The sequence below is a fragment of the Delphinus delphis genome, chromosome 8 (genome assembly GCF_949987515.2).
Source record: "Delphinus delphis chromosome 8, mDelDel1.2, whole genome shotgun sequence".
NCBI lineage: Eukaryota > Metazoa > Chordata > Mammalia > Artiodactyla > Delphinidae > Delphinus > Delphinus delphis.
The window spans coordinates 108,705,534-108,729,510 of NC_082690.1; the positions used below are offsets into that span (position 1 = coordinate 108,705,534).

General features: G+C 67.6%; 2 protein-coding genes across 4 annotated transcripts; one reads left to right on the forward strand and one right to left on the reverse strand.

The window, feature by feature from the left end:
- Window positions 1-4,644: 4,644 nt before the first annotated feature.
- On the forward strand, window positions 4,645-19,495 carry TRPM5 (transient receptor potential cation channel subfamily M member 5). The gene is given in 33 exon segments (XM_060019734.1): window positions 4,645-4,761; window positions 4,922-5,264; window positions 5,851-6,017; window positions 6,635-6,692; window positions 6,695-6,823; window positions 8,029-8,104; window positions 8,191-8,242; window positions 8,244-8,320; window positions 8,322-8,410; window positions 8,635-8,679; window positions 9,802-9,894; window positions 9,897-9,919; window positions 10,183-10,279; window positions 10,282-10,493; window positions 10,568-10,708; window positions 10,784-10,849; window positions 10,851-10,908; window positions 11,231-11,254; window positions 11,257-11,306; window positions 11,309-11,356; window positions 11,751-11,863; window positions 12,097-12,236; window positions 12,314-12,564; window positions 12,688-12,725; window positions 12,727-12,804; window positions 12,992-13,124; window positions 13,186-13,360; window positions 16,429-16,567; window positions 17,004-17,185; window positions 17,362-17,494; window positions 18,222-18,291; window positions 18,634-18,704; window positions 19,056-19,495. Coding segments are annotated over 33 exon segments (3,594 nt in total). The 3' UTR covers window positions 19,162-19,495.
- Window positions 19,496-20,432: 937 nt separating this feature from the next.
- TSSC4 (tumor suppressing subtransferable candidate 4) lies at window positions 20,433-23,702 on the reverse strand. 3 transcript variants are annotated; one of them, XM_060019500.1, is made up of 4 exons: window positions 23,394-23,702; window positions 22,679-22,819; window positions 21,862-21,975; window positions 20,433-21,705 (listed from the first exon to the last, which is right to left on the reverse strand). In XM_060019500.1, exon 4 carries the CDS (start codon window positions 21,681-21,683, stop codon window positions 20,706-20,708), a length of 978 nt encoding a protein of 325 aa, XP_059875483.1. In that variant the 5' UTR covers window positions 21,684-21,705; window positions 21,862-21,975; window positions 22,679-22,819; window positions 23,394-23,702; the 3' UTR covers window positions 20,433-20,705. The 3 variants fall into 3 exon arrangements, with proteins under 3 accessions (XP_059875483.1, XP_059875482.1, XP_059875484.1); XM_060019499.1 differs by having other exon boundaries at window positions 22,658-22,819; XM_060019501.1 differs by lacking the exon at window positions 22,679-22,819.
- Between the last annotated feature and the right edge of the window lie 275 nt (window positions 23,703-23,977).

Below are 23,977 nucleotides of genomic sequence, written 5' to 3' on the forward strand. Positions count from 1 at the left end.
TCGTCAGGCGGCCCCTCTCCTCCCTGGGTGGGCTCCAGGCCCATCGATGGGACGTGCCCAGCCCAGGACGGAGCCCTCATGTCCAGGGCAAAGCGGCCTCCACCGGCGGGGCCACCTCCACCAGCCTGCGGTCCTGGGGCGCCCCCTGGTGGCCAACGGGCCAGACCTGAGAGGCCACGGGGGGCCCCAGAGCACAGGGCCTGGACAGGGTCTCCCCGCCATTCCAGACCTCAGGGGATGAGGGGTCCCCGGGAGGGGGTCCTGGGGTCTCTGGGGAAGGGGCACACAGAAGTGTCGTCTGTTCTCATGTGTTACCCGCAAGCTCCCTGAAGCCGGGCTACTCAGATCCCCATTTTCTCAGAGAAGCTGAGGCCCAGGGTTAAGGAGCCCGAGGGATTGGCAGGGTGTGAGCCAGGACTGTGGGGCTCCAGGGCCACCCCCGTGCTGCCCTTGCTCGAAGGGACAGTGTCTGTGCGGAGCCTGCCGTGCTGACCACCTGACAGCTGGCCCAGCTGTGCCACCCTCCGGTACAGCGCACACGGGGCACCCGCGCCTCTCGGCTTTGTGGGCCCAGTCTCTGCCCACGCGTCCTCCACGGGACGGCTGGCCACACCCCCTGGAGGCGGCCATTCCCACCTGCTGCAGAGATCAACTGGGGGCCTTTGGGAGGCGGAGACACGGGTGTGGCACAGCCGGCCCCTCCCCTCCCCAGGCCCCGGAGGGAGGGAGGGGCGGCAGCCAGCCCCACACGGGGCCACCTCTTGGCACCGGGAGACTGGTCACGCCCAAGGGGGTCATGGGACCCGGCAGGCCTGGGGAAGGCTGGCCCTCGCGCCCCGTGGCTTTGGCCGCAGCAGGCCTGTGGGCCGGGTGGGGCGGAGATCAGGGGCGCCCGGCGCAGGTCACGGCATTGGCTGCCCAGGTGCCGGGCGTGGTGGCAGGGGGGAGGAAGGGCGGGCGCCAGGCTGTGGGCACCCCCACCCGCTCCTTGACCAGCAGCCGCGTGTCCGGGCCCGGGGAGAAAGCAAGCAGGTAGGCGCCCTGGCCGCCAGCCCCCAGCAGGGAGCGGGAGTGGGGGCACCCTCGTCCCCGGCCACAGGCTGCCTCTCGTCTCCATCTCCTTCTCTGGAGCCTGGGGAGAGCCCGGCCTTCCAGACGATCCCTCTGCAGGCGAGGGGGGCTCAGGGTGGGTCTGGGCAGGGGGGTGGCCCCACGGCCCTGGGGGCCAGACTCAGGGAGCCAGGGCTCAGAGCCGGTGCCTGTCCCGCTTGGGGGCTTACAAGCGCGTGGGCAGCTGTGCCCCCTCTCTGCCCCATCCCCGAGCCGTGACCTCCGCTCTTGGCCCGGGAGACCCATGTCCTCACTGGGGGCCGGGGGCTGCCGTGCTGACCACCGCCCTGCTGAGTGTGGGACCCCTGTGTGCCCTCTCCTCCCATCTCAGGGAGGAGCAGAGGGGCCGAGCAGGTGAGGGGCTTGCCCAGTGACACAGCCGGGAAGGGCCGGGTGGACTGGGACCCCCGGGGCCTGGCCACCCAGCTCTGCCTGCGCTGGGGCCGTTTCCCTGGTGGCCTCTGACCGGGGCGGCCGTCTGCCCCCCCGAGCGAGAGCCCCCAGTGCCCTTGCTGCTGGGGCTGAAGATCCTGCCTCTGTTCTCCCTGTTGGCCGTGGGGGGGCGGGATTCCAGCGGGGGGTGACGCAGGCCCCCCAACTGCCCAGACCCACACTCCCCCCCACCCCTTCTGGGACCAGGGCCGTCAAAGACCCGGACGGCTGTTCATACGAATGCACCCTTTGCATGTCCTTCCCGCTTGGTGGCCCCATTTGCCTGGCGTCTGGCCCAGTGCCCCCCCCAGCTCTCAGCACAGGACCCCAATGCCCCCTTGGCCCCCCGTGGCTGGGAAGCCAGGGGTCGGGCCCAGGCCTTCAGGGTGTGGGGTGAGGGGTGCAGGTCGTGGCCCCGGGGACGGTGAAGACCCCTGCCTTGCCAGTGAGGAAAGGGTGACGTGGGCTAGGGGTCGGGGAGCCCCATAGCACCCTCCCCCCCGCCGCCCCCTCCAGGTCCCCCTCCCTGATGGAGCAAACCCGAGGCTCTCGGCCTATGAGCACAGCGGTGCTGCCCAGTCCCTGCACACAGCCCGGGCCGGGGGTGCGTCCAGCGGCGGGAGGGGTGCCAGGCCCCGGGCCCCTGCTCAGTGCCCCCCTCCCCGCATGATGCGAACACATCCCATGTCGCTGCCCATGCTTTGGGGTTGAAGAGTGTCCCCCAAATTCATATCCACCCAGAACCTCAGAACGTGACCTTATTTGTAAAGAGGGTCTTTGCCGAAGCAGTTAGTTACGATGAGGTCGTAGCGGAGTAGGGAGGCCCTCATGCAATGACCGGTGTCTTTATAAGGAGAGGGAGGCTTGGACAGGGACTTGGAGATGGAGGCAGAGGCTGGAGGGCTGTGGCCACAAGCCCAGGGACGCCTGGAGCCCCCAGAACTGCCAGAGGCAGGAAGGACCCTCCCCTCGAGCCTCCGGAGGGAGCTCAGCCCTGCGACATCTTGCTTTGGGATTTCTGGCCTCCAGAACCACGAGAGAATCAACGCCTGTTGTTTCAAGATGCCCGGTTGGTGGTCGCTCGTTACAGCCGCCCTGGGACACCCCTGCAGTTATAACCCAGAGGGCAGCAGTGCCGACGGGGTGAGCGTTGGTCGGTGCCCAAGCCCAGGCCAAGTCTAGCCTCCCCCGGCTGTGTGGTCCGTGCAGGTCTCCCCACTCCCCTCCGTGTCTTGGCAGGGCCGGGCCTCAGAGGCTCTTGGTACCAACAGCATCAGGCCCAGCCCTGGGGGGCGGGGCGGATGCAAACCCTCCCGCTTCCCACCGCAGAGCAGGGAGCGCAGAGGGGTGGGATTTGAATATGGCCTTTCCAAGCTGGTGATCATGGGTTTTTAATACTGGAGGCTAGTGTCTGGGGACAGGGCCTGGGTGTGGGCACGGGGGAAGCGACAAGATACGGGCTGTATGGGCGGCCTGGGCAGCTGTGACAAAGTCCCACAGATGGGCGGCCGAGAGCAACGGGAACTGATTCGCTGCTCTGGAGGCCAGAATCCCAAATCAAGGTGCTGCCCCGCCGAGCCCCCTCCAGCGGCTCCAGCGGAGGGTCCTGCCCGCCTCTTCCAGCCTCTGGGTGTCCAGGCGTCCCTGGGCTGTGGCCGCATCCCCCCACTCTCTGCCTCCATCTTCACTGGGCTTCTTCCCTCTTCTTATAAGGACACTCAGGCCACTGGATGAGGGCCCATCCTAACGACCTCCTCTTAAACTGATGACATCCGCAAAGAGCTCATTTCTACAAAAGGCGCATTCACAGGCACCAGGAACTAGGGCTTGGACACATGATTTTGGGGGACACAGTGGGAGGACCATGTCATGCCTGCAGGTGCCCCTCCACCGGCCCCTCCTGTGTACCCAGGTGGTCCCTCTCCAAGAAACAAAGGGCTGGCCCGGCCTTGTAGGAAAGCATTTTACCGAGAGATTCATTCTCCTCTCCCAAAGGACCCCATCCGTCCAGGGGGTGGGGCTGACCCTGGAGAAGCTGGGAAAATACCCCAGCCGAACGGGGCGCGGCCGACACCCGTGATGGACGGGGCGACCAAGGAGACGGAGATTCACAGGGTGGGCCTCTCAGGTCTCCTGGGACCTGGGGTCCCACCGGCTCTGAGAAGACCTTTGCCCCTCCTGTGCTCTGGCCCCAGGCTCTGGAAGGGCGGGGCAGGGCGGGCGTGCTCTCCCCGCTGAGCCCGCAGAGGAGCCACTGGAGACAGGCAGTGGGGGCCATGCGGAGCCGTGGGCAGGTGGTGGGGGGCCGGGCTGGGCCCTGGCTGGCAGCCGTCGGCAGTGGGTCCGGGAGGCGCTGGGGGTGCTTGCTGTCAGGCAGGTTGATGGGACCCAGGTCCTTGTCACTCGGGCCTCTCCTGGGACCCTGGCGTGGCTCCCGGGTCTCTGCTAATGTGCCAACCCCGCCAGGCACGTGGGCAGCGCTGAGCCAGGGGTGAGGGCTTGGTGGGAAGGTCCCTGGGTGGTGGGAGGGGCGGGGGACGGCTAGAGCCTTCCCTCCCCGGGCCTCCTGGGCCCACCTGGCTCCCGCCCAGCCCCCCGGGTCCCCCTGCACCTGAGCTGTGTACACAGGCCTCGCCTGCTTGCCTTCCACCTGCTTTCTGCCTGGGCACCAGGCACACCCAGAGTCCCATCCGTGTCCCGGGCTGACAGGGGTGTGGGGCGGGTGGGCTGCGAGACTTCCACTGAGCCTCTTGGGGTTTCCAGGAACGCCCCTGCCAAAGCCTCTGCAGAAGTGGTGACGGGCGTGGCCGGCAGCTGCTCCCAGGGAGGGGCAAGTGGGAGCATACTGGGGGGTGGGCGTTGGGCCAGGAGGCGGGGCTGGGGAAGGGGGAGATGGAGCCCACACGGTGGGGCTTCAGGAGGGCCGGCCGGTGGGAAGGGCACTGGGGCAGACACCCTCTTGGTGGCCCCCCATTTCCGCCAGAGCGGCGTCTGGGGAGAGGGGCTCCCCTGGCGAAGGCGGCCCCGGCCTCTGGCAGGAAGGGGGGCAGCGTTTGCCTCTCGTGCCCTCAGGAGTGGGCTCTGTCCCTGCAGACAGGGCCCATGCAGGGTGCCGGGGGCTCCCGTCCTGGCAGCCACGGGGGTGCTGGCGACCAACAGGGGCCGGGCCTGTGCCAGGGTGAGATCGAATTTGGAGGGTCTGGGAAGAAGCGAGGCCAGGTGAGAGGCTGCCCGCACCCCACATCCTCCCCGCAACACTGAGCCCCGGAGCCCGCTCTCCCACAGCGGAGGTGGCGGGTGCCCGGGGGCTGTTCAGAGCCCCAGGCAGAGACAGCTGCGGAGCTGGCAGCGCCCTCCAGCTCCTGCCTTCTATGCCCAGGCACAGCGTGTCCAGAACCCTCCTCTCTCCGGCCTCAGCCTCTCCCGAGGGGATGGGGACGCCCAGGTCACACAGCAGGTCAAGACGGGGCCTGCGGGAGCCCCCTGGCCTCTGGCTGCGACCCTGCCCCACCCACCCTGTGGAGCCCAACCCTCCCCTGTGCCCAGGGCCCCCTTACCCAGCAGCCCCATACTCAGTACCCCCGTGCCCAGCACCCCCATACTCAGTATCCCCATGCCCAACACACTCATGTCACTGGTGGGCGAGGAGCGGCCCTTTGCCCTGAAGCCATGGCTGAGGGACGTCCTGCGAAAGGGGCTGGTGAAGGCGGCTCAGAGCACACGTGAGGCCCTGGGCCAGGGCCTCAGGCCCGCAGCCCGCTAACCCCACGGTCACCCTTCCCCAACAGTGCCACGGTGGCAGTGGGAGCAGCCCCGGGGACGCAGCAGAGGAGCCTCTTCCCCAGGAGGGTCCGGCCACCCCGTGGGGCCCACAGGCCTCAGCGAGACACCCGGGGGCAGCGCCAGCTTCCACACCCCGCTGCCCGTGGGTGGGCCCCCTTCGCCCCCTCTGCTTCCCTCGGGGGAGGAATCTGGCCAGTCGCTGGGGTCAGAATCAAACTTCTGGGCTTTATTTTCAGGCCTGCTGGGCCTTCAGAAAACCCAGTCAAGGACGTGGGGTCTCTGGTCTCCTTCACCCCAGAAATGATTGATTGTAGAAAAGACAAAAAGCCCTATCTGTGCACCCACTGGGCTGAGGGCTTTGTAATCTGGAAAGACCTTCCTGGGTTCTGGCCCAGCACAGGCCACGGGACAGAGTCGTGGCCTGTTCTGTCCAGATGGCGTCTGGGGGGGCCAGCTCCCAGCAGATGCCCCAAAGGCAGGAGGGGGCCCTGGGGCCGCTGGGCGCAGTGACTCCAGGGTCTGCAGGTGCCTGGATCCTGACCAGTGCACTCCGTGTGGGCCTTGCCCGGTACGTCGGACAGGCTGTGTGTGACCACTCACTGGCCAGCACGTCCACCAAGGCCCACGTGGTGGCCATCGGCATTGCCTCATTGGGCCGCGTGCTGCACCGTCAGCTTCTGGACGATGCCCAGGTGAGTGTCGGGCTCGGGGCACTGTGGCCTTGGGACACGGTGGGCCTGGGAGGCCCCCGAATATCGGCCACCCCCCAGGGCAGGAGGGCATGCCTTATGGAGGCCACCAAGGCAGCCTCGCAGCTGACCACAGCCCTCCACCTGTGACTGGGTCTCCCCACAGTGGACAGGCCAGCAGTGGACAGACCAGCCCCTGACCTCGGGGGCTCACGGGCCTGGGCGTGGTGGGGGGAGCGAGGCTGCTCTGAAGGACTGAGGCAGTGAAATGACTCAGAGCCAGGGGAGGGGGAGGGCAGAAGGGGGGAAGGCAGGAAGGGGGAGGGGGATGAAGGGGAGGGGCCAGAGGGGGAGCTGGGAGCCGCGTGCCCAGCATGTGGCCAGCAGGTGGCAGCATCGCCCAGGGAACGGCATGGGGAGGGGTCTGAGGCAGGTCCAATGAGGCCCAGGCGGCCCTGTGAGAGAAGCTCCCCCCAGCGCCGGGCTCTGTCTAGAGGGTCCCCTCCCTGTGCCTGCCTCTGGGCCCCCCGAAACAGCAGCCAGCCCTCCCTCCATCTGGAGGGCGGGGGCCCCGGACAGAAGCCTTGCCCAGGCCTCATTGACGTGCATGGGGGACCCAGGAGGACAGCCCTGTCCACTACCCCGTGGACGATGGTGGCAACCAGGGCCCCCTCTGCCCCCGGAAAACAACCACTCCCACTTCATCCTGGTGGACCCGGGCACCCCTGGGAAGGTCAGCGAGCCCGCAGAGCTGTGGCTGAGGTTGGAGAAGCACGTCTCGGAGCAAAGGACCGGCTACGGGGGTGAGGCCTGCCTGGGTGCCCAGGGAGGCTGCCAGGGAACACGGGATGGGGGTGGTCACAGCGTGTGGACGGGGCTGGAAGGACCACCAGGACAGGCAGGGAAGGGCATTCCCGGCTGAAGGCACAAAGCATGCCAGGGTGGTGAGACTCAGGCCACTGGGAAGACCTTGGGCGGGGTGGGGTGGGGTGGGGGGATTGCCAGCCACGGCGGCAGGGGACACAGCTGTGGGGAGTGGTTGTAGGTCGATTTCCAGTGGGGGTCCCCTGGCTAGAGGCTCTGGTTGTGGGTGGGCTCCGAGCTTTGGAAAGAAAAAGAGATTTCCCAGTTTCAAGAAGCCTATTTCCCTCCACTGGCCCGACGTAAGGTGCCACCAGGGGGCAGTGTTGTCCGAGGCCTGGGCACCGCTGTGGCCAGTGGCGGGTTCGAAAGCTGTTGCTAACGCTAGTGCAGGACTATTCATAAACAAGATACGTATAATTGCTTCCAATGTGTGTAAGCAACGCGAAGCGTCTGTCAGCTGAGCACCCTTTAATGAAAACACAGCCGAAGCCGTGTTTAAACCATCACCACGGGGGTGCAGCGCTGAGCCCCGTGCTCCCGACGCCTGGCGGCCCACGCGACCCAAGCATCCCCCACATTCATTCAGGAGGCGCCTTAGGAGTTAGAGGGGCCCTTGCTGGGGGTGGGGCGGGGGGGACGATCCCGCCTGCCTGGAGTCCTCCCAGCAGCTTGCTGGGCTCCTCCCACACAGCCTACCCAGCGGGTCCAGGCTTCTCTGAGGTTTCACCTTCAGAAGCCTCATTTCTGGTTTGTTTGGGGAAAAATCTGACCAGCGCCCCTCCTTTACCTCTTCGACGTGCTCCGTGGGCCTCGGATGACCTGGTGGTCGATAGAGCTTTCTGCCCTGATGCGGGGAGATGCCAGGCCCTCGGAATGTGGCTGGTGCAGCCAGGGACTGAATATTCAACTTGAGGTTTAAATAGCCACGAAGCGGCCACGTCGCATAGTGAGGTGCGGGGCTGGCATCCTGTCCCCGGGTGACGGGGCAGCCTGGAGCCCACACTTCTCTAGAAAAAGCCTCTTGGCTGGAGTTTGCCCAGAAGACGTGGCAAGTTGATGGTCTGAGGCCGTGGTGGTCACCCCACGGGGAGGGTCCCAGGCCCTCCGCTCGCCCGGGCACCTGGGTGGCCCTCGTGCTGCGTCTGCTCCAGCAGCATCGAGATCCCCGTCCTCTCTCTGCTGGTCAACGGTGACCCCAGCACCCTGGAGGTAGGCAGCGGCGGCAGGTGGGGGCCTCCTGCGGGGCCCCCGCCAGGGCAGGGATGGACCTGGAGCTGACTCGGCCTGCTGGCCCTCCCTGCCCACCTCACAGGACTTCAAGGGCCGTGGAGCACGCTGGCCCATGGCTGATCCTGGCGGGCTCGGGGGGGCATCGCCGACATGCTTGCTGCCCTGACAAACCAGCCCCACCTCTTGGTGCCCCAGGTGGCCGAGAAGCAGTTTAGAGAGGTTTCCCAGTGAGAACTTCTCCTGGGAGGACGTCGTGCACTGGACAGAACTGGTATACACCGGCCAGGACCGCAGTCAGGAGGGCCAAGCGCTGGTCCCTACCCCAGACCCCGCCCCCTGCAGTGCCCACGCCCGGCCCCTCTGGCTGCAAAGCTACCCCACCTTCCCGTGCTCACCCCTGCTTCAGGCCCTCATGCCTGGGGGCGGAGCCTCGGTCTGTGGGTGGGGCTGCCCTGGGCCCAGCGGGCAGAGGGCTGGCATTCTCACGGGGGGGACATGGGGTCATATACCACGTGCCCGGCCTGAGGCGCCAACTCGGGGCCTTTGTCCATCCTCGAGGCACTGGTGAAAGGTGAGGCCTGGCCGCGCCCGCTGGGAGGCCTGCGGAGGGCACCGGGCAGAGGCAGATGGCTGACCAGCTCCCAGCCCTGCCCCGTCCTGGGTCTCGGCCTCCAGGGGCAAGGCCGCCGCCTGGGGCCTGTCAGTGGCCGGGAGGGACCCCTGGCACGGCTGCACTCTGCTGTGTGTGTGAGCGTGTGGGCGAGCGTGCTACTGTGTGGGCGTGTGTACCGGTCACTGCTCGCTTCGGCGGGGGCAGCACGCGTAACAAAACTGGAGGAATACAGAGCCTACCGAGGCCTCCGTGCAAGGCCTCCGTGCAAGGCCTCCGTGCAAATCCGTAGAAAGTCCTGCCTTTGGCAAGTTTTATGTTACTATATTTTATCACAATTTAAAAAACTAAAGTGTTCAATTAATTCAGGGAGCTGTAGTGTTTTCATAAGGTTGTGCACCGTTACTACTGATTCCAGAACGTTTCCACCACCCAGAAGAGCCCTGCTAGTCACCCCGATTTCCCCCAGCCCCCCGCAACCCCGCATCTGCCGTGTCTAAGGATTTGCCCACTTGTGGCATTTCCTGCGAATGGGATCACACACTGTGTGGCCACTGGCGTCTTTCCTTCGCCGAGCACGACGTTTTGGGGGCTGTCCACGTTGTAGCCTGTGTCGGCCTTCACTCCTTTTTCGGGTGCAGTAATATTCCACATTTTGTTTCTCTGTCCCTCTGTTGATGGACACTTGGGTTGTCTCCACTTTCTGGCTGTCACCTGACGTGCTTCTTCTTGGACATAAACACCTGTGGAGGGGCTGACCGCTGGTGGGGGACACAGGCCCAGGCAGGGAGGGGCTGTGCGGGGCAGGGTGCCGGGACACCCTTGAGGGAGGGGAGTCTCCTCCAGACAGGCCACCGGCCCCCTGCTCTTCCATTCACCCTTGGGGTCCCCTTGGGGTCCTGGCGCTCCCAGCATTGGCTCCTGGGGGTCTTGGGATGTCTTGTGAATCTAGAGGGTGTGGAGCGAACCAGAGTGCCATTCCCGTGGCTGTGCGTCTAGGAGAGTCACCTTGAGGGACCCTGTGCCCAGCGGCTCTGCCGGCGCCTAGGTTCGCCCTCCCCCCCTCCCCTCCTCCGCCCGCAGCCCACAAGAGCCGTAGCCAGGAGGCGCAGGACTGCCCGGATGAGCTGAAGCTGCCCGTGGCCTGGGACCGCGTGGACATCGCCAGGAGCGAGATCTCAACAGGGACGTGCAGTGGAAGGTGCTGCCCAACTGTGGCCAGATCCGGGTGGGGACGCGTGGAGGGCTGGGGCAGGTGGTGTCCGGGTCCATCCTGGCCCAGCTGTGGCTGCGCGGGCCGGGGGCGACCGGGGCACCTCCCGCTGCTGCCTCACTCGTCTGCACCCCAAGGCAGGATGGGCTGAATTGCGGCGGGTGTGGGCCACCCGGCGCAGCGGGACAGGCGGGGGCCTTGCCGAAGGTCCCCACGCCCAACCCACCGGCTCCCTCTCACTCTCCGCCCAGTCCCGCGACCTGGAGGAGGTGATGATGGACGCACCGGTGAGCAGCAAGCCTGAGTTCACGCGCCTCTTCGTGGACAGTGGCGCCAACGTGGCGGACTTCTGACGTACGGGCGGCTGCAGCAGCTCTACCGCTCGGTGCCCCCCAAGAGCCTGCTCTTCCACCTGCTGCAGCGCACGCACGAGGAAGGCCGGCTGACGTGGGCTGGGCTGGGCGCCCAGCAGGCCCGGGAGCCGCCCGCCTTCTCCCTGCACGAGGTGTCGCGGGTGTTCAGGGACTTCATGCACGACGCCTGCCGTGGGCTCTACCAGGCAGTGAGCTGTGAGCGGGCGGCAGGAGGGGGGCGCCGGCGGGGCCGCGGCTGCGGGCTGACACCCCCGTCCTCCAGGAGCAGGGCCCGCTCCGGCAGCCCACGGGCCAGAAGGGGCTGCTGGACCTGAACCAGAGGAGCGAGAAACCCTGGAGGGACCTGTTCCTGTGGGCGGCGCTGCAGAACCGCCACGAGATGGCTACCTACTTCCGGGCCATGGTGAGGACTCCGGGGAGGGGCCGGGTCCCTGGGGAGGTGGGGGAGGCAGCCGCATCCTCAGACCTGGCCTCCCAGGGCCAGGAGGGCGTGGCAGCCGCTCTGGCCGCCTGCAAGATCCTCAAAGAGATGTCCCACCTGGAGCCGGGGGGCCGAGGGGGGCCGCACCCTGCGTGAGGCCAAGCACGAGCAGCTGGCCCTGGGTAGGCAGCCGAGCAGTGGGGGCTGCAGGGACCCTGTGCGCCTCGGGGCCACTGGGCTCCCCCCAAAATCCTAATGGGGGCAGACGGGTACACAGCTGACGAGGACGCAGCTCCAAGGCTCGGGCCAGCTGGGCCTGTGGCCGGGCGGGCGGCGACACTCGGGGAGAGGGAGGCCCCCAGGATCCCGACAGCCTCTGTGTGGCCGGCCTCTCCCGGGCCTCACCAGCCCCCTGGGAGACAGGCACAGGGCAGAGGGCCGGCCGGAGGAGGAGGGCAGGCGGGCCAGGCCTGGGCATCGTGGCAGCGGCCGCGCCCTCGGCAGACCTCTTCTCCTAGTGCTACCGTAACAGCTGGTGCGCCGGAACCGCTCATGCAGCAGGGCCACGTGTCTGCACCTGTGGCCACCGAGGCCGACACCGAGGCCTTCTTTGCCCACGACGGGGTGCAGGTGAGCCCCGGGGAGGGCTGTGGGGCGAGGGGCTGGGCAGACAGGAGGTGCCCCAGCTGACCCCTCTCACGTGCCTCCCCCAGCCTGTGTCCTGGCCATGGGGGTGGGGGGCTCTCTCAGCTGGCCACTCCCCCCACGTCCAGCCCTTTCTCCACCTCCAGTCTCGGAAGAAACCCCGCTTCCTCAGCTCAGCCCTCCTGGACCCCCGAGCCGGGCCTGCCCCGTCGAAGGGTTGTCCTTCCCCAGCAGGGCAGAGGCTCCAGGAACTCCAGGAGCCAGGGCTGGGAGGGGCGATGCTCCCGCTGAACCTGGAAGGGCAGGCCTGCTGCGGGCACAGCAGGGCAGAGGTGTGGAGGCGGGGGCGGGGGGGGGGGCAACCGTGCCTTTATTTCAGGCCTTCCTGACCGAGATCTGGTGGGGGGACGTGGCCGCGGGCACGCCCATCCTGAGGCTGCTGGGTGCCTTCCTCTGCCCGGGCCTCGTGTATACCAACCTCATCACCTTCAGGTCTGTCAGGACAAAGCGGCTGGAGGGCCTTGGGCTTCACTGGGGCTGGTGGCGGCACGTCCCCGGTGCCGGCCCACGCCGCATCCAGCATCCGTGTGGGCCCCCCATGCACGCCCCCTACCCGTGTCCCTTCGCAGTGTGTCCAGCACTTCCTCTGCTGGCTGGTGCCTGAGACCAAGTGGAGGGCCTCTGGGTGCCCTTCCCACGTCCCTGAGGGCCCCCTGTGCTCCCAGTGAGGAGGCCCCTCTAAGGACGGGCCCAGAGGACCTGCAGGGGCTGGGCAGTCTGGACACGGAGAAGAGGCTGCTCTGTGGCCCGGGCAGTCGGTGAGGGCCCTGCGGAGGGTGGGCAGTGGCAGGGAGGCTGGGTGCCGGTGGGCGGCGGCAAGCTCGGGGCTCTGGCCACCCGTCTCATCACTGGCCGTGGCCTCCTTCGTGGTGCCGGGCGGAGCAGCTGGCCAAGGCGCCAGGAACTCAGCGCGGCCGAGGCCCCGAGCCGCCTCCTCGTTCACGCGCTGGCGGAAGTTCTGGGGGGCACCCGTGACCGTGGTCCTGGGGAACTTGGTCACGTACTTTGCATTCCTCTTCCTGTTCACCCACGCCCTGCTGGTGGACTCCAGGTCCCCTCCCCAGGGGCTGTCGGGGGCTGAGGTCACCCCCTACTTCTGGGTCTTCACGCTGGTGCTGGAGGAGATCCGGCAGGTCAGCAGTGGGCCCAGCCCACCGAGCCCCGATCCCTGACGGTCACAGCCTGGCCATGGCGGGGCTGTCCCCAGCTAGGTGGGGGCCCAGGTAGCCGTCACCGGGCCGTCTGCCCTCTGCCAGGGCTTCTTCACAGATGAGGACACGCACCTGGGGAAGAAGTGCTCTCTACGTGGAGAACAACTGGAACAAGTGTGGCATGGTGGCCATGTTCCCGTTCGTCGTCGGTGTCACCTGCAGGTCTGTGGGCCCCAGAGGCCTGGCAGGGGCAGCCCTGGTGGGCTGGTGGGCCGGGCTGCTTCAGGATGGGTCTGCTCAGGCCCCGGAAACCCTGTGTTTGTACGTCCCGTGCTGTGTGTCCTGGGGGAAGCCCCTGCCCTCTATGGGCACCAGCAGCCGTCCAGCCTGCCTTCCTCCCGCCTGCCAGGATGCTGCCCTCAGTGTTTGAGGCCGGCCGCACGATCCTTGCCATCGACTTCATGGTGTTCACGCCCCGGCTCATCCACGTCTTTGCCCTCCACAAGCAGCTGGGCCCCAAGATCATCATCGTGGAGCGGATGGTGAGCCCCCGCCCCCGGGAGGGCGGATGCTTCTCTCCCCACTCGCCTACCCGCCGTGGAGATGAAGGACGTCTTCTTCCTCCTCTTCCTCCTGAGCATGTGGCTTGTGGCCTACGGCGTGACCAGCCAGGCGCTGCTGCACCCCCATGACGGGCGCCTGGAGTGCATCTTCCGCCGTGTGCTCTACCGGCCGTACCTACAGATCTTCGGGCAGATCCCACTGGACGAGATCGACGGTCAGCACGCAGCCTGGGGGTGGGCGTGGGGGGTCCTCTGTGCCCACTCTACGTGGGACCCCCACCCCAAGGTGCAGCTGAACCGAGTCCAGTTATGAACGTTCCTTTTGTAAGACCCTGGACAGGTGGCCCTTGAGAGGGGTGTTTGAGGGTCACAGGAGACCCCGGCCTGGAGTGGCTGAGAGCGGGGGGTCCCTGAGGCTGGCCCCCCAGGCCCTGCCCACCCACACAGGGCCACGTCCAGCAGGGGACAGCTCTGGGCTGATGTGTGTCAGCTGCGGAGGCCCCAAAGTCGGGCCTCGGGCTGGAGATGGAGACGGGGCTGCAGGGAGAGAGAGCAGGCTGGGTGGGGTGGCGGGAGGCTTGCCGGGAGGGGGGATGGGTAGGCACTACAGGTCACCTGGGGTCTGGGCCCTCCAGCTGCCCCGTCCCCCCGGCATGTCCCCAGTGGGCATCAGGTCTCCTGTCAGCCCCCATCCACCCGGCCCCGCACCCAGCCTCAGGCCCACCTGCTGGAAAGGCCCTTAGCTAGGAAGCCGCTCCTGATGGCATCTGTGCTTCTGGGGACCCACCCAGTGTGTGTGCCTGATCTCCGGCCGGGTGTGTGTGGTCTGTCTGAGGGGTGTCTCCAGGGCGGCCCCTGTACTGGGGGTTGGGGGCGCTGGGGCTGGTGGAGGCTCTGAGAACTTCCCACAAGTCAGCACAGTGTGGGGGGCAGAGTGGCTCAGCCATGGGGGCTCAGGGAGACCTGGGCTGGCGGCGGGGATGCCTGTACAGGCTCTGGGATGGCTGGGACTCGGGGAGGGGGAGGGGGAGGGGGGACCAGCCCCTCAAGCAAGGTGGGCCAGCAGCCAGGGCCCAGTGTGGGGGCCCAGGGCACCCGCCCTGCCGGGCACTCCTGGTGCGAGGAGGGGGGCGGAGGGATCATTCGCTCAGGCTGGTGTCAGACTGAGGCCACCTGGGGTCCACCGAGCGATCACGGGCACACTGTCCCTGAGGCCTGACCGCGGCCACTGCAGCTGATGACGCGAGGTCAGCGCCCCGCGACCTGGTAAATATTTGTCGATGGGATGAGGACGTGACCGAAGCAAACAGGCCTCCGGGATGGGGCGGCGGGGGGGCTGGGCCGTCATGGGACTTGCCTCCTAATTAGGGTGCTCTGCAGGCTCATTTCCTCCACTGTTTTCTTAGGCCCCCAGCCCCCGGCACTGGGGCCGGTGTTTGCTCACCCGTGGGCACCAGTTTCCAGGCCATTAGTTTAACGAGGCCCTGCCCGCCCTCCAGCCCTCCCCGCCCGCACCATATGGCCCCTGCTGGCGGATGCTACCATGACCCCCAACTGCCCCAGTCCCACGGGGCCCCTCGGAAGGAGGGGAGTGAGGTGGGCGCCCCCAGGACCAGGCAGGGGTGGGGGGGTCACTCCTGCCCCCACGGCCACACACTGGTTCAAGGGAACTCTGTCATGGTTCGGGGTCCCCAGGAGCCTGGGGCCACCTGGGCAGGACGGAGGAAGGGTAGACTCCTGGGGGTCCAGCCTGAAGTGCTGCTGTGGCTGCCAGGCCGAGTTCCACGGTGGAAAGTCCGTGACCAGGGCCGGGCCTGGGCCGGCACGGAGGGTCCCGCAGGTCCCTGTCTCCCTCCCTATCTCTCTTCACCCGCCCCCCCACCCCTGGCCCCTCCCTGTGAGCCCACGGTGGTACAGCCAAGAGTAATTCCCTCACTTATGGCCGAGAGGGAAGGCAGCCCGCGGGGCTCCCCGGTGGCCGCCCTGCCCTCCCTGCCCCACATGCACCCGCGGGAGCTGGGGGCTGAGCGTCCAGGGCAGAGCTCCGTCTCTGGGCTCTAGGAGGTCAGAGACAAGGACAACTCATTTCCCAGCCTAGCCTGGTGGTGCCTTTGAGAGTTATGGGGGAGACGCAGGGGTCTCATGACCACGGAGCCGCTTCCATCAGACAGGTTTACAGCTTCACAGACACGCTTTCCAGGCCTGGCCCTGGCCCACCTCTCGGGGTGCCGGAGGGAGGGAGGGAGGAGGGTCACCCATCAGCGCCGGGCAGATCTGCGGGCGGGGAGGGAACTCACGTGGGGACGCACCAACCCCCATCACAGTAACTCACTCAGGAGGGACTCACCCCCGTGAGGGAGACACGCGGACACGGAAACAGGCCCTGCCAGCCTGACACGCAAGCAGGGAGGCAGGGACACAGGCACACACAGAGCCAGAGGCCCCCAGTGCCCCCCGGACTCAGTCACAGCATGAAGACTGGGAGGGGCAGTCACAGAAACACAGGCCTGCGTGCAGGCGTGTGTCCGCGTCCACGCACATGCACGCGCGCGCACGGCCTGTGGAGGGCGCCACCTGGAGCCACACGCCCTCTTGATGGGCAGGCGCACTCTCCCCGCTTCCTCCGCACCTTCCTCCCATCTCCTGGGATGGGGTGGGGGTCCAGGCTGGCCCTGCAGGGGTAGAGGCAGGCAGGGGAGGGGCTGCCCCACCCAGAGGGCACTTTTCAGGCTGGCTTGTCTCCATGCCCACAGTGATCCGTGTCAAGGGTGTTCTGCCTCCATAGGCTTTGGAAATGGTGCAGATCTGCCCCCCAGCTCAGAGTCCTGTGATAGGCAGTAGGGCCATAAAGGCCCTGAGAAGTCCTGCAGGAGAGACTCCACCTCCCCTTGCCGAGGCCAGCTCTCCCCACACTGGCTCTGAGCAGAGCCTTTGGCGGTGGTGGTGGTGCTTGGGGGTGACCCATGAAGCAACCAGCAGAAACCGGGGTCCTCCACACGGCCTCGCCGCTGCCTCCAAAGCCTGCGGTCTGGCTGTGAGCTCGGTCCAGCAGCAGTGCGGAAGTGGGGCTAGCACCGCTAGGCCAGGCACCCAGGACTGGAGGGTCCCACGACAGGAACTCAGCGCCGAAGCCCAGGTGACCCCCAGGACACCACAAGAGTTGGCCGCCTAACCAGGGCCCTCTGTCCCAGGGTGGCCTCGACTGCGGGACAGAGCTCTCGATACCCAAGGGCATTTGCAGCTCAGCCCCGCACCGGCTGCACTGAGCCCACTCCCCTTTCAGAAGCCTGCGTGAACTGCTCCATGCACCCCCCGCTGCTGGAGGACTCGCCCTCCTGCCCCAACCTCGACGCCAGCTGGCTGGTCACCTTCCTGCTGGTCACCAACGTGCTGCTAATGAACTCCCTCATCGCCATGCTCAGGTGCCCGCCCTGCCTCCTTGCTCCGTCCACGTCGGGGGGCCCTTAGTTCCAGCATCTCTGGCCCAGACCTGCCTGGCCCTCCGGACTTCAAGCTGCATTCACCTCTGCCCTCAAGAGGGGCCTGGAAATGGGGTGTCACCCAAAACTGTGGCTCCCCTTCGGGTTGGGCCTGGAGGTCAGGGCACCTAGGAGGTGGTGCAGGGCAGGGCAGGTGCGTGCGTGTGGGTGGAGTGGCGATGCTTTCCCAGGCCGCCGCCCCCCAGGGAGTAGGGCCCGGGTCTGCGAAGGCTGCAGCAGATGGGGCAGTGGAAGACCCCAGAGGAGTGGAGAGAAGTCACAGGAGGAGGGGACGGCGAGGCGGGGGGAGCCCTTGGGACTCCAGGAACAGCGCAGGGAGCCGGGCCATGTGCCCACCGCCGCCCACACGTGTCCGCAGCTACACGTTCCAGGTGGTGCAGGGCAACGCGGACACTTTCTGGAAGTTCCAGCGCTACCACCTCATCGTGGAGAACCACGAACGCCCCGCCCCGGCCCCGCCCTTCATCCTCCTCAGCCACCTGAACCTGGTGCTCAAGAGGTTCTTCCGGAAGGAGGCCCAGCAGAAGGGGGCGCGCCTGGGTGAGGCTTGGGCTGGACTCAGCTGCCCGGACCGAGGTGGGGGGCGGGGGGGGGGCCCTGGGCCTGGGGAGGGGCAGCGCGCCCTGGCCCCGTCTGCAGTGACACTGCAGGCTGCCGCACCACAGGGAGGGCTCCTCCTGCCTGGCTCTGCCCCTGAGGCTGCCTGGCCTTCCCAGAGAGGGACCTGCCGGAGCCCCTGGACCAGAAGATGGTCACCTGGGAGGCGGTGCAGAAGGAGAACTTCCTGAGCGAGCTGGAGAGGCGGAGGAAGGACAGCGGGGAGGAGCTGCCGCAGTAGACGGCCCACAGGTGCATTGACCCGGCCCCGCCCCGCCCCACCCACCTGGGTGGGCGTGGCAGGTGGCCTGGGGTGCTGAGCCCACAGGGCGGCTTACAGGGGCAAGGGCCCAGCCTGGAGCGCTGGCCGCCTCCCCTGCAGGGTGCCGGTAAGTAGAGGCGCCGGTGGAGCTGGCGAGGGGTCAGATCTCACGCCATGGGACTGGGGGCTGTGAGGTCTTTACCAGAATCACTGCTGGGCGTCAGGCTGCCTTACAGCTGGCGTGGGCTCTCACGTCACAGGGCCTGAGCTGGGGAAACGGGCCGAGAGGGGCAGGGATGTGGCCCGGTCCAGCACACGGCCTCCCTCCCTCCCGACCCTGGCCAGAGCTCTGCTGGGGCCTTGCCTGCCCTGCATTTGGGGGATGGGGCCAACACTCATGGTGTTCTCTGCTCTCCCTCAGACCCACGTGCCTGGTCCTGCCTGCAGGTGAGGGGTGGGGACAGCCCCGCCCACCACTGCTGGACAGAACCCCGCCCCCGCCCCGTGCCTGCAGGGAGGGTGCAGCAGAGCTCTGCACCCAGGCCCGAAGGGCCAGAGCACCCTGAACTCAGGCGCCCACAGAGGCTCAGTGCCCCCCAAACCCACCCGAAGGGCCTGGGCCACAGGATGGGGGAGGACGGGAAGGTTTCCCAATCTGGGAGCCCGCCCCGCCCCGCCCCGCGCTCAGGGCCTGCTGCCTGCCTGCTCCTATCCCAGGGTGGACTTCGTAGCCAAGTACCTCGGGGGCCTGAGAGAGCAGAAGCGGGTCGAGCGTCTGGAGTCTCAGGCAGGCAGGCGCACCAGGGCGCCCTTCTCTCCCGGTGCAGGGGCCTGGCCGCGGGGCTCAGCAGTCAGGGCAGGGGCAGGGCAGGGAGGGCCTGGGGCTTCATACTCGTACCCACCCTTCCCTGAGCGGGAGACCCTGCAACTCTCCCCAGGGGGGTCCTGCATTTAAGACCCCTCACCGTCTACTCCCCACATCACGGTGCCGGAGGGCCTGCTCCCCCACCCCCCGCCTCCTCCGAGAGGCAGCCACCAGAGGAGGGTCACAGAGCAGTGCGGGCACCGGTGGGCAGGGGAGGCGGGCATGGCGTGGCCCGGGAGCTCCCAGCACGCCTCCCTTCTGCAGGTCGACTACTGCACGGCGCTCCTCTCCTCCATGGCCGACACGCTGGCCCGCAGGAACAGCTACTGGAGTAGGTGTGGCTGTCCCCACACGTCCTGGGTGGGCTTGGGGCAGGGTGGGCGGGAGCAACCCACCGCCAGCCCGCTGACCTGGGCCTCCGCTTCCCACCTGTCCTGGGAGGGGCCCGGCCTACGTCTCTGATGGCCTTCGGCTGACCACAGTCTTCAGGGTGGGTAGGGGCCCTCTGGTGAAGCCCACCGACCCAGCGAGGGTGTGAGGGCGTGGGCACCCAGACTCCCGAGCCTCTGCCTGGCCCCACTGGGCTGCTGCCCACCCCCCCCCTGCCGGCCAGGGCCACCTCTCCCTTCCCCGGTTGCCCCACTGGGCGCCCAGCAGCTGAGGAGGGGCCTCCCTTCCCCCACCAGACTCCCGAACTTCAGTGGTGGGAACCCACAGGCCTCTGCTGACCACAGAGGGGGCCTGGGCAGCAGGGAACACCCAGAGGCCGGCCGGCTGCCCTCGAACACCTGAGCCACTTGGACCATCTGCACGCAGGGCCCACCTCTCCCAGAGCCCCAGGCCCCATGGACGCGCCGGCCTGCCCCCACCTCCAGTGGAGCCCCCCAGCAGGATGTGGCTCGGGGCTTTGCCCTGCCCGGCACCTTCCCTGGACGTCCTGGGCCCGGGGTGCAGCGGTGTGTCGTGGGTCCCCCCTGACAGGCAGAGCCCTCAGGACCCCGAGCAGAACCAACCAGCCAGGCCCAGGAGAGCAGACACTTGTTCAGTGCCCTGTGCGGGGCACCTCCCGTTAGGTGGGCAGCTAGCTGCCTTGGAGTCCATGCCCAACCTGTGTCGCCCACCAAGAGGCTGGTCTTTTTCTGAAACGCTTGCACTTGGAATTTCTGTCCTTTAAGACCCAAGACTGTGTGTATCGGCTACCACCGCACGTCCCCGACAGCTCGCACAGTGAGTGGCGGGCTGTCCAGCCTGGGCAGCGGCTGCGGGTCACCTCCCCAGGAGGACCCGCCCCCAAAGCTGCTTTATCTTAAATGGAGCCTGGGAAGTACACCCACACCTTGGGCTGCAGCCCCACATGAGAGTGGACCCTGGGGGGCGTCTGGGAGGTGTCAGGCGGTCAGTAAAGCACTGCGGGGGGAGAGGGACTTCCTGCCCTGCAGGGATGGGGTCTGGGCCCCTGAGCTTGCCCCAGCTGCGTGGCCAGCCAGGCCGGTCTCTCCTTCCCTTAGGGACCTGGAGCCCGGGGTAGGGGCAGCAGGGGCAGGGCCAGGCCCGGGGCTCAGCAGCATGATGGGCTGGCCAACCCCAAGTGCGGTCCCAGGAGAGCCACACCCACTCCCGGCTACCTCCCCAGCACCCTCTGGGGACCCTCCTCATCGCCCTGCACAGCAGCTCCGCAGTCCTGGCGACACTGTCCCAGGACACCGGTCGTCGTCACACAGCCTGGGTAGGACAGAGTCAAGAGTGAGCTTGGCCAGGGCTGGAGACGGCGCCCGCTCAGCTGGCCGCTTCCTGGGGTCTACAGGCGTATGCTGGAGGCAGGGGCTGCACACCGACAGCCGTGAGCCCGCCTCTGGGCGGGTCTGGGGTGTCCACCTCTTGCTCTGGGCTGAGGAGGCGGTCACCTCAGCTAGGCTGGGAAGACGCGCCACTGAGGAACACAGGCTTGATTTAGAAAGCTTCAGAGCCCCCTGACGCTAAGCTGGGAGGCTCCAATGTGGGAACAGCGTGATGGGGTGTCTGGAGGGAAGACAGGGCCCTGGCCACAGTCCCGGGCGGATGGGGGCTGACAAAGAGACACGGAGACTGAGGAACACCCAGAGCCTTTACTGTGCCCCTGGGCACGGGGTGAGTCAGGGTTTCCGCCAACCCCTGGCCCACACCCTCAGCAAGGTCTCTGCCCTGGCCACTGGTGCCACCGACAGGCAGCCCGCTGGCTCCCTTCCCTGGGGGTGGGGCCCCGGGCCTGCTCCGCCCCTGAAGCCGCCCCGGGGGGACAGTGGGGGCCGTCCCTCCAGCTCGGCCAGGGCAGGCAGGCGGCCAGGCGGTCTCCCCGCTCAGACGTCCGCGCCTGGGGCCTCGGGGCTGCTGTCCTTGCTCCGGAAGTGGTCCCTGCTCCGCTTCCTGCTGCTGTGGAAGCCCACCGCCTCCCCTGGCAGGGCGCTGGCCCCAGACCCCGCGAGGGCCTCCCCCTCGGGTGCACCCACCTCCTGCAGGCGCCCCCGGGGTCTGCTCCACTCCTCGGCCTCCGGGCTCCCGGGCCTGGCCAGGTGGGCCAGCTCCACGGGGCCCTCGCCCCCCGCCGCCCCCGGGATCCCGTGGGGGCTCCCATCCGGCTCCCCTGCCTTCCTCGGGACCCTCCTCTTCTCAAGCCGGGCCTCGCCGGTTCGCACCGGTTTGGAGAAGATGAGCCGGCCCTCCCCACAGCTAGAGGGGTCCTGGTTGAAGGAGGGCACGTAGCCGCTGGGGGCGGCCAGGCTCTGGGGGCCCAGGAAGGCCAGGGCGGCGGCCCGGTTGCTCTGTTTGCTGGCCTCAGCCACACCCTCCAGGCTGTACTTGGTCCAGCGCTCAGGGTGGGCCACGTAGTCAGGAACGGGGGGCACCCTCAGGGGAGCGGGATTCTGAGTGGCCCTGCTCGGGCCCCCGGCTGGAGGCCGGCTGGAGAGTGTCAGCGGCTGCCGGAAGCCCCCACTGTCGCCAGGGCCGGCTGGGGCCGCAGAGGGCGGAGCCCGCCTGGCTGCCTGCTCCAGGCCGCCGAAGATGTCGTGGCTGCGCTGGGAGAAGGTGGGGCTCGTGCCTCTCAGGTGGAAGGGCTGCACCGCCGCTGTGGCGAAGCTCCTGGGGGGCGAGGGGGGCTCATCGGGGCCCGAATCCCCCGGGGCCTCCCCGGGCAGCCCCCTGGGAGACAGAGCTTCCACTTCAGCATCGTCGAGCAGGCTGAGGTCGGAGTCCGAGTCGCTGAGGCAGACGGGGTGGGGAGACAGAGCGGCACCCCCGGAGCCAACGGAGTGCTGGCCGTCCCCTGCCTCAGCCATGCGTCCCCCAGCCACGCCGCACCTGCACCAAAGCAGCCCAGGGAGTCGGTCACTGGAGACAACACAAGCTCAGAACAAGTCCCTCCTGCAGACCCACCACCCCGGCGAAGGGTCAGCAGCAAGAGCTGTGTCCAAGGAGGAGCGGCCAGGTCCCCCGCCCCGAAAGCCCTCCTCTTACCTCCCTGGCTGCTGGGTGCCTGTGCTGGACGGCTGGTGGGCCGAGCGCTGGAGAAGGTTCTTGGTCGCAACGGCCCCCGCCAGGCACGGCTCTGCTCAGTGGCTCAGTGGCTGGCTGAGGGCAGGGAGGGAGAGGCAGCCCTCAGACCAGACGGCAGACATGCAGGAGTGGAGCCGCCACCCCGGGAGTGGGCCTGGGTTTACAGAGCCCCTGACACAGCCAGGCCCAGGAGCTGGTCCTTCTGACGTGTCACCTCATTCAATCCTCTCCAGCCAGTCTGACTAAAGCCACTAGGAGGCCTGCTGCAGGGGGGGCGGGGGCTTGAACCCAGGGCCGAGAGCGACCTCTGCTCTGCACGCCTTCTCTCAGCCAGGCACGCTGCGTGGCAGGCAGCGGGTACTCCACAAAGGCCGGGGCGCCTGCCTGCTCCGTGGGGAGGAGGTGTGCTCCTGACCGCCGTGAGATGCCCTGGAGCTCCAGACGAGTCTGCAGACACATCCTTGGCATCTGCGGGTCAAGCGCTCAGGAAGCCGGAGCGGCCTTGCTCCACAGAGGCCAGCCCCACAGCTCCTGGGGCATTTGTCCTATGCGCCTCCGCACACCCCTCACTTTCCCAGCTGAGCAGAGAAGTGCTGCCAGCACCTGGTTAGTGTTCCAGTGTCACCAGGCACCCTGAAGCTTGTTTCCAGGCTCAGAGGACAGCCCAGTCTCACCCTCCGCACAGACATCCGTCCACCAACTCCCTCTTCCCACCAAGCCTCCCTGGCCCAGGGTGACCCCTTGCTCGTGCACCCACCGAGGACCAGGCCAGGCAGACCTGCAGTGTCTCTGAGTGCCCGGCACCAGGTCAAACACAGGCAAGATCTCCATTCCTCTGGGCCTCGCGTGACTCTCAAAATGAAGGCACAACTCCAGGAAAGGGGACACGAAGTAAACGCCAATGGTGTCTGTTTTAGAGCTGGCAGGACCGGAGCGGGGAAGGAGTTGCCCGTCATACAATACGTTGCAGGCAAAGCTGGAGTTCAAACCGGACTCCGGCTTCCTAAATTTGCAACCCCGTCCCCTGGAATCGCGGGAACGCCCGTGGTGAGTGGGACACGCCGCGGGGAAACGGGGATCTCGCCCCAAGACAGGGAATGCGGGGCCTGCATCTCTGAGTTCTCTGAGAACTTCCCAAGCTCAGCGCAGGGCAGAACTGAGTACAGGCTGAGGGCCCGGGGGGCTCGGAAGCGGGGTTTTCTCAGGGCCGGAATCCGGGCAGGCCAGGTCCCAGAGAACACTGGCTTCTTTGCCGGTTGTCTCGCTCCCCTGGGAGGCGGACCCTTGACTTTCTCCACTCCACGCGCCCAGGGCCTCGGCCCGGGCCCAACAGGTTCTCCGTGTCGGGGGCTTAAGTTCTGGGGCCAACTCGGGTGGATGGGCCAAGGGTCCGGGCCTCACGAGGGCCTCCCTGCTCGGCGCAGCAGACTGCGGACAGCAGACTCCCGAAGCCCGACAGCCCACCAGCGCCGTCCTCCCCACCACAAACCTACCGGCTCACCGCGGCCTGGCTGCCTCCATCTTGCACCGCGCTCGGCCCTCTGGGAAACTGAGTCCTCTGCCGGCCGAGGGCCGCGGCTTCCGCGCCTGAAGAACTACATTTCCCACAAGTCACTGGGCCGCTACTCCCGAGGCCTATCGGGAGTGTGGCCTCTGCGCATTCGCTGTCTTCCCTCCCGGAAACGGCGCTCTCTCGCGAAGAGACCGGAATTGACTAAGGCCAGGAGGGAGGCTGGGAGGCCGAACTACGACTCCCAGGATGCCCGAGGGCTAACGGCCAGCGCCGCGTTCCCGGGGCCGCAGCCGCTTGCCGGAAACCGCGAGGACCGGAAGTGCATCGACGCGTGCGGCGCTGTTCCCGGGCACTTCCGGTCCTGGCCTAGAGCGGCCGGCCACGCCCTCGTGGGTCCCGGGAGCCGGGCAGCGGGGCGTGCCGACCTCCCAACTGCCGGGGCCCGCCGTGAGGCAGCCCTCCTGGGAGAGGCGGCTTTACCTATTCCTGCCGATGGTCGGTGGCCTGGCTGGTTATTTCTGCCCAGAAGCGCAGGGCAGATCCCAGTCTCCCCTGGACGGGCCG

Bases quoted from the DNA above. Each gene is read 5' to 3' on its own strand.
- TSSC4 (XM_060019501.1), bottom strand. From the start codon at position 21,683: ATGGCTGAGGCAGGGGACGGCCAGCACTCCGTTGGCTCCGGGGGTGCC.